This window comes from Nicotiana sylvestris, chromosome 6 (assembly GCF_000393655.2).
Source record: "Nicotiana sylvestris chromosome 6, ASM39365v2, whole genome shotgun sequence".
Classification (NCBI taxonomy): domain Eukaryota; kingdom Viridiplantae; phylum Streptophyta; class Magnoliopsida; order Solanales; family Solanaceae; genus Nicotiana; species Nicotiana sylvestris.
Window position 1 is genome coordinate 25,223,041 of NC_091062.1, and position 5,476 is coordinate 25,228,516.

The following is a 5,476-nucleotide window of genomic DNA, read 5'->3' on the forward strand; positions in this document are numbered from 1 at the left end:
AGATCAAGAATACAAGCTGGTCGATCAAGCAGAAATGATAGTGGGAGCAATTCAAGAAGGAACAAGTTTGGAAGTAAGTCCAAGCCGAGATGTGCCGTTGATTGTGAAAGGCGCCCCGAGCTCAGAAAAGGTAACTTTATTTGTGCCCAAGGTCACGAGGTTGGAAGTTCTCTCTAATGTTCCAAGCCTAAGGTTATATGTCCTTGGAGGCCACCTCATCACAAGGCAAAATTAGGGCAGTACAAAGGGTATAACAGAGCCGATCATAATCAGACCTATCGTACAACCCCTGTGACAAATACAAAAACCATTCCTTGTAACTACAACAAAACTGTGATGACGTACAAAGGTAAGGAAATCATAGAAGAAGTGGGGGAAACTGGAGGTTTGACTCGATCAGGGAGGTGTTACTCTCCATAGGAGTTGAGGAAGGCCAAGCAAATCAGAGAAGGACAATTGCCAATAAAGAAATCTATCACTGAAGAAGAGGCAGAAGAGATTTTGAAAAAGATGAAAGTTCACGATTACTCAATCATTGACCAGCTAAGAAAAACTCCTGCCCAAATCTCTCTACTATCTCTGCTCCTACATTCAAAAGAGCATGCTCGTGTACTAATCAAGACCCTGAACGAGGCACATGTCTCAGAGAAGACCACAGTGAATGAGTTAGAGAAGATAGCCAATAGATTTTTCGAGGTGAACAGAATCTCCTTGACTGATGATGAACTTCCCAAGGAAGGAGCCGGGCACAATAGGTCTTTGCACCTGGTCGTCAAATGTGAGGGGCATTAAGTAAAGCGAGTCATGGTTGATGGAGGCTCGAGTGTAGATGTATGCCCTCTCTCTACTTTGTAATGCATGAAAATCAACACAGACAGAATCTAACCTAACAATGTTCGCATTCGGGCTTTTGATGGCTCAGCGAGATATACAATTGGGGAGATCAATCTCACCATGACAATTGGGCCAGTTGACTTTGAAATTGTCTTCCAAGTAGTAGACATGGACACTTCATATAACTTTCTTCTTGGAAGACCATGGATCCATATGGCTCGAGCTGTACCATCCACATTGCATTAGATGGCCAAGTTCGAACACGACAGGCAAGAGATTATTGTTCACGGAGAAGACAAGTCATCCATTTATAAAGACCCATTAATCCCCTGCATTGAGGCCAAGAAAGAGTGTGAGTCCATTGTCTATCAAGCTTTTCAAGTGGTTTCTGTGGACAATGTTGAGGAAGAAAAGCCCATTCTGCATCCTCATCTTTCCACCACATCTGTAATGGTGGCAACACTAATGCTGAGACAAGGTTATAAGCCGGGAAAAGGTTTGGGGGCATCACTGCAAGAAATTTCGAGACCTATTTCTCCATTCAGCAACAAGTGTGCTTTTGGTTTAGGTTTCAGGCCAACACAAGCAGACAAAAACAAAGCTAAGTACCGCAAAAAGTATGGTTGGGTCTTGCAGCTAACTATCCCTCACATTTTGTATACTTTCGTCAAGCCACAACTCCAAGAGGGTCAAAATTCCTTGGTCCAATCAAACATTGATGCAATTTGCCATGGCCTTAGCCAGATGTTTTCTGAAGTGTATATGTCCAGGCTGGTGAAGGCACTAGTCGTGCCGATGTGCAACTAATTGGCCCAGACACCATGCTCAACAACTGGGAAGAAACTCCTTTCCCCACAAGGAAGGAGTCTTGGTAGTTCGCTTTTGCAGCTTCTTTTTTGTATTTTGGGTTACTTTCAGGGTTGTAATCCAGACATCTTAATATGATTGTTTTTTCATGTTAACCCTTCTATCCTTTCAAATTCAATAAAAATGCAATTCCGTTTCATATTAAGTTATGTATTTTTTTTCCTTCATTCTAATTCATGACCTTTTGTTTCCATTTCAGTTTTGTTAATGTTGGCTTTAATAACATGACATGCATGCGGAATTCTCGCCCAGATCTTAAAAAGTTGTCTAATTTCGAAATAATGCATCAAGAGGTTGAATGTGATGAAGATGAGGCTATTGAAGAAATAAAAAGAGAATTAGAAAAAATTGAGAACAAGCCTAAGCCCAACCTCAATGATACTGAGCCAATAAACCTCGAAAGTCATCAAGAAATCAGAGAAACAAAAATAAGCATTCACACTAAACAAAAAACGAGAGATGCCTTGATTCAACTTTTGTTTGAATACAAAGATGTGTTTGCTTGGTCTTATGATCATATGTCAGGTTTAAGTTCTGACCTCTTGGTTCATAAGCTTCCCACGTATCCTGATTTTCCACCAGTCCAACAAAAGCAACGAAAATTCAAAATGGATAAGAGTGATAAAATAAAAGAAGAAATAATGAAGCAATTGAGCGCCAATATAGTCAGAGCTGTCCGATACACTACTTGGGTGGCAAATGTAGTGCCTGTACCGAAGAAGGATGGAAAGACCAGAGTTTGTGTTAACTACAGAGACCTGAACAAAGCAAGTCCAAAGGATAATTTTCCTTTACCAAACATCCACATTCTTGTAGATAATTGCACAAAGCATGAGATACAATCATTTGTGGATTGCTATACTGGGTACCACCAAATTCTAATGGATGAGGATGATGCAGAAAAGACAACTTTCACCACTCCATGAGGTACTTATTGCTACAGGGTCATGCCATTTGGTTTGAAGAATGCAGGGACAACTTATATGAGGTCCATGACCACCATTTTTCATGACATGATACACAAAGAGATTGAAGTATATGTCGATGATGTCATTATAAAGTCAAAGACAAAAGGTGATCATGTGCGCGATTTAAAAAGTTCGTCGAACGGTTGCGGAAGTATCACCTTAAGCTCAATCCATCCAAGTGTGCATTTGGAGTTCCATCTGGGAAACTCCTCAGTTTCATAGTCAGCCAGAGAGGTATCGAATTGGATCCATCAAAGATAAAATCCATTCGAGATCTGCCACCACCAAAGAACAAAACTGAAGTCATGAGTTTGCTCGGGAGGTTGAACTACATTAGTCGGTTCATTGCTCAGCTCACAACCATATGCGGGCCCATCTTTAAGTTACTAAAAAAGATGTTGCTATCAAGTGGACGGACGATTGCCAAAATCTTTTTGATAAGATCAAAGATTATCTGTCAAAGCCCCCTGTACTGGTCCCACCTGAACCTGGTAGGCCTTTGTATTTATATCTATCGGTTATGGATAACTCTTTTGGATGTGTTCTAGGGCAACATGACGCAACAGGCAAAAGGGAACATGCAATCTATTATTTGAGCAAGAAGTTCACAAACTATAAGGTTAAGTATACCCTTTTAGAAAGGACATGTTGTGTCTTGACTTGGGTCGCTCAGAAGCTGAGACATTATCTTTTGGCCTACACTACTTACCTCATATCTAGAATGGATCCTTTGAAGTACATCTTCCAAAAGCCAATGCCCACTGGCAGGCTCGCGAAATGGCAAATCCTGCTCACAGAGTTTGACATCGTCTATGTCACTCGCACCGCGATGAAAGCACAGGTTTTGGTAGATCATTTGGTAGAGAATTCAATTGATGATGAGTATAGGCCACTTAGCACATACTTCCCAGACGAAGAGGTCAACTCAATAGAGGAAGTAGTTCCAGACGATCACCCTGTATGGAAAATGTATTTTGATGGGGCTTTCAATATCAGAGGAGTTGGGATCGGGGCAATCCTCATCTCATCTATTGGACATCATTACCCTGCAACGACCCGACTTCGGTTCTTCTGTACCAATAATATGGCAGAATACGAAGCTTGTATCATGGGTTTGAATATGACCATCGATCTGGATATGCATGAACTATTGGTTATGGGAGATTCTGACTTGCTTATCCGGCAAGCCCAATGTGAATGGGAGACTCGAGACATCAAGCTTATTCCGTACAGACAATGTGTGCAAGACTTGAGCAAAAGATTCAAATCCATCGAGTTCAGGTACATTCCCAGGTTTCACAACAAGCTAGCTGATGCCATGGCTACTTTAGCCTCCATGCTCCCTTATCCAGGCAACACTCATATTGATCCACTAAAAATCCAAGTTCGGAATCAACACGGTTACTGCAATGCAATTGAGACAGAACCAGATGGTGAACCATGGTATCATGACATAAAACGGTTCCTGAAAACAAGAGAATACCCAGAGAATGCTAAAGGAGATCAAAAAAGAACTATAAGGCGTTTCGCCAGTGGTTTCTTCCTGAATGGGGAAATTATGTATAAAAGGACCCCAGATTTAAATTTGTTGAGATACATAGATACCACAGAAGTGGAGCGGATCATGAGTGAAGTGCATTCGGGGGGTATGAAGACCTCACATGAATGGATATATTTTGGCGAAAAAGATTCTACAGGCAGGGTATTATTGGCTTACTATAAAGCGAGATTGCTTCGGATTTGTTCGCAAGTGTCACCAATGCCAGATTCATGGTGACCTGATTCACTCGCCTCCTTCGGAGTTGCATCCCATGTCCTCTCCTTGGCCTTTCGTCACTTGGGGAATGGATGTTATTGTGCCAATCGAGCCGAAGGCTTCAAATGGGCATATGTTCATTTTGGTTGCAATTGATTACTTCACCAAGTGGGTGGAGGCCGTCACTTTCAAAGCAGTCACCAAGAAAGCAGTGGTAGACTTTGTTCATTCTAATATCATCTGTTGCTTTGGTATCCCAAAGACCATTATCACTGACAATGCGGCCAATCTAAATAGTCATTTGATGAAGGAGGTATGCGAACAATTTAAAATCATGCATTGGCATTCTACCCCTTACTGGCCAAAAGCCAATAGAGCCATTGAAGCGGCGAACAAGAACATCAAGAAAATTCTTAGGAAGATGATCCAAGGTTCCAGGCAATGGCATGAAAAGTTGCCTTTTGCTCTTTTGGGATACCGCACGACTGTTCGCACATCTGTTGGTGCAACTCCGTATCTACTTGTATATGGAACTGAAGCTGTAATACCCGCTAAAGTTGAAATTCCCTCTCTCCGAATTATTGTGGAATCAGAGATTGAAGACACCGAATGGGTTAAGACCCGATTAGAACAACTGATGTTGATCGATGAAAAAAGGCTAGCAGTAGTGTGTTTCGGCCAGTTATACCAGCAAAGAATGGCACGCGCTTACAATAAGAAAGTGCACCCAAGGCAGTTTGAGGTAGGCCAGTTGGTTTTGAAACGCATCCTTCCGCACTAGGTAGAAGCTAAAGGAAAGTTTGCTCCGAATTGGCAAGGACCCTACATCATCAAGAAAGTGTTACTAAAAGGGGCCTTGCACTTGGTAGATAAAAAAGGACGGGTACCAGACATGACTATTAATGTAGATGCTGTCAAAAGATATTATATCTGACATATACCCACTATAGAATTTTTCACGCATTGATTTTCTCAGATCGAAGTGACAAAGGCTATCATTTGCTCGCTATTTAAATTGGTGTCACCCTTCTGTTAATCCTTTTGAGCCGTA

The 5,476-nt window shown here is 41.6% G+C and overlaps 1 protein-coding gene across 1 annotated transcript; it reads left to right on the forward strand.

The window, feature by feature from the left end:
• Positions 1 to 1,080: 1,080 nt before the first annotated feature.
• LOC104215153 (uncharacterized) lies at positions 1,081 to 5,206 on the forward strand. Its single transcript, XM_070148174.1, has 5 exons — positions 1,081 to 1,631; positions 1,901 to 2,513; positions 3,079 to 3,293; positions 3,438 to 4,371; positions 4,436 to 5,206. Exons 1-5 carry the CDS (start codon positions 1,081 to 1,083, stop codon positions 5,204 to 5,206), a joined length of 3,084 nt encoding a protein of 1,027 aa, XP_070004275.1.
• Positions 5,207 to 5,476: the final 270 nt, after the last annotated feature.

What these genes read in the sequence shown, in the direction of transcription:
- LOC104215153 (XM_070148174.1), top strand. Translation starts at nt 1,081, where the DNA reads ATGGCCAAGTTCGAACACGACAGGCAAGAGATTATTGTTCACGGAGAA. An exon ending in TTCACAAACTATAAGGTTAA is followed by an intron (nt 3,294 to 3,437) that starts GTATACCCTTTT and finishes GCCCACTGGCAG; the next exon opens with GCTCGCGAAATGGCAAATCC. An exon ending in AAAAAGATTCTACAGGCAGG is followed by an intron (nt 4,372 to 4,435) that starts GTATTATTGGCT and finishes CACCAATGCCAG; the next exon opens with ATTCATGGTGACCTGATTCA.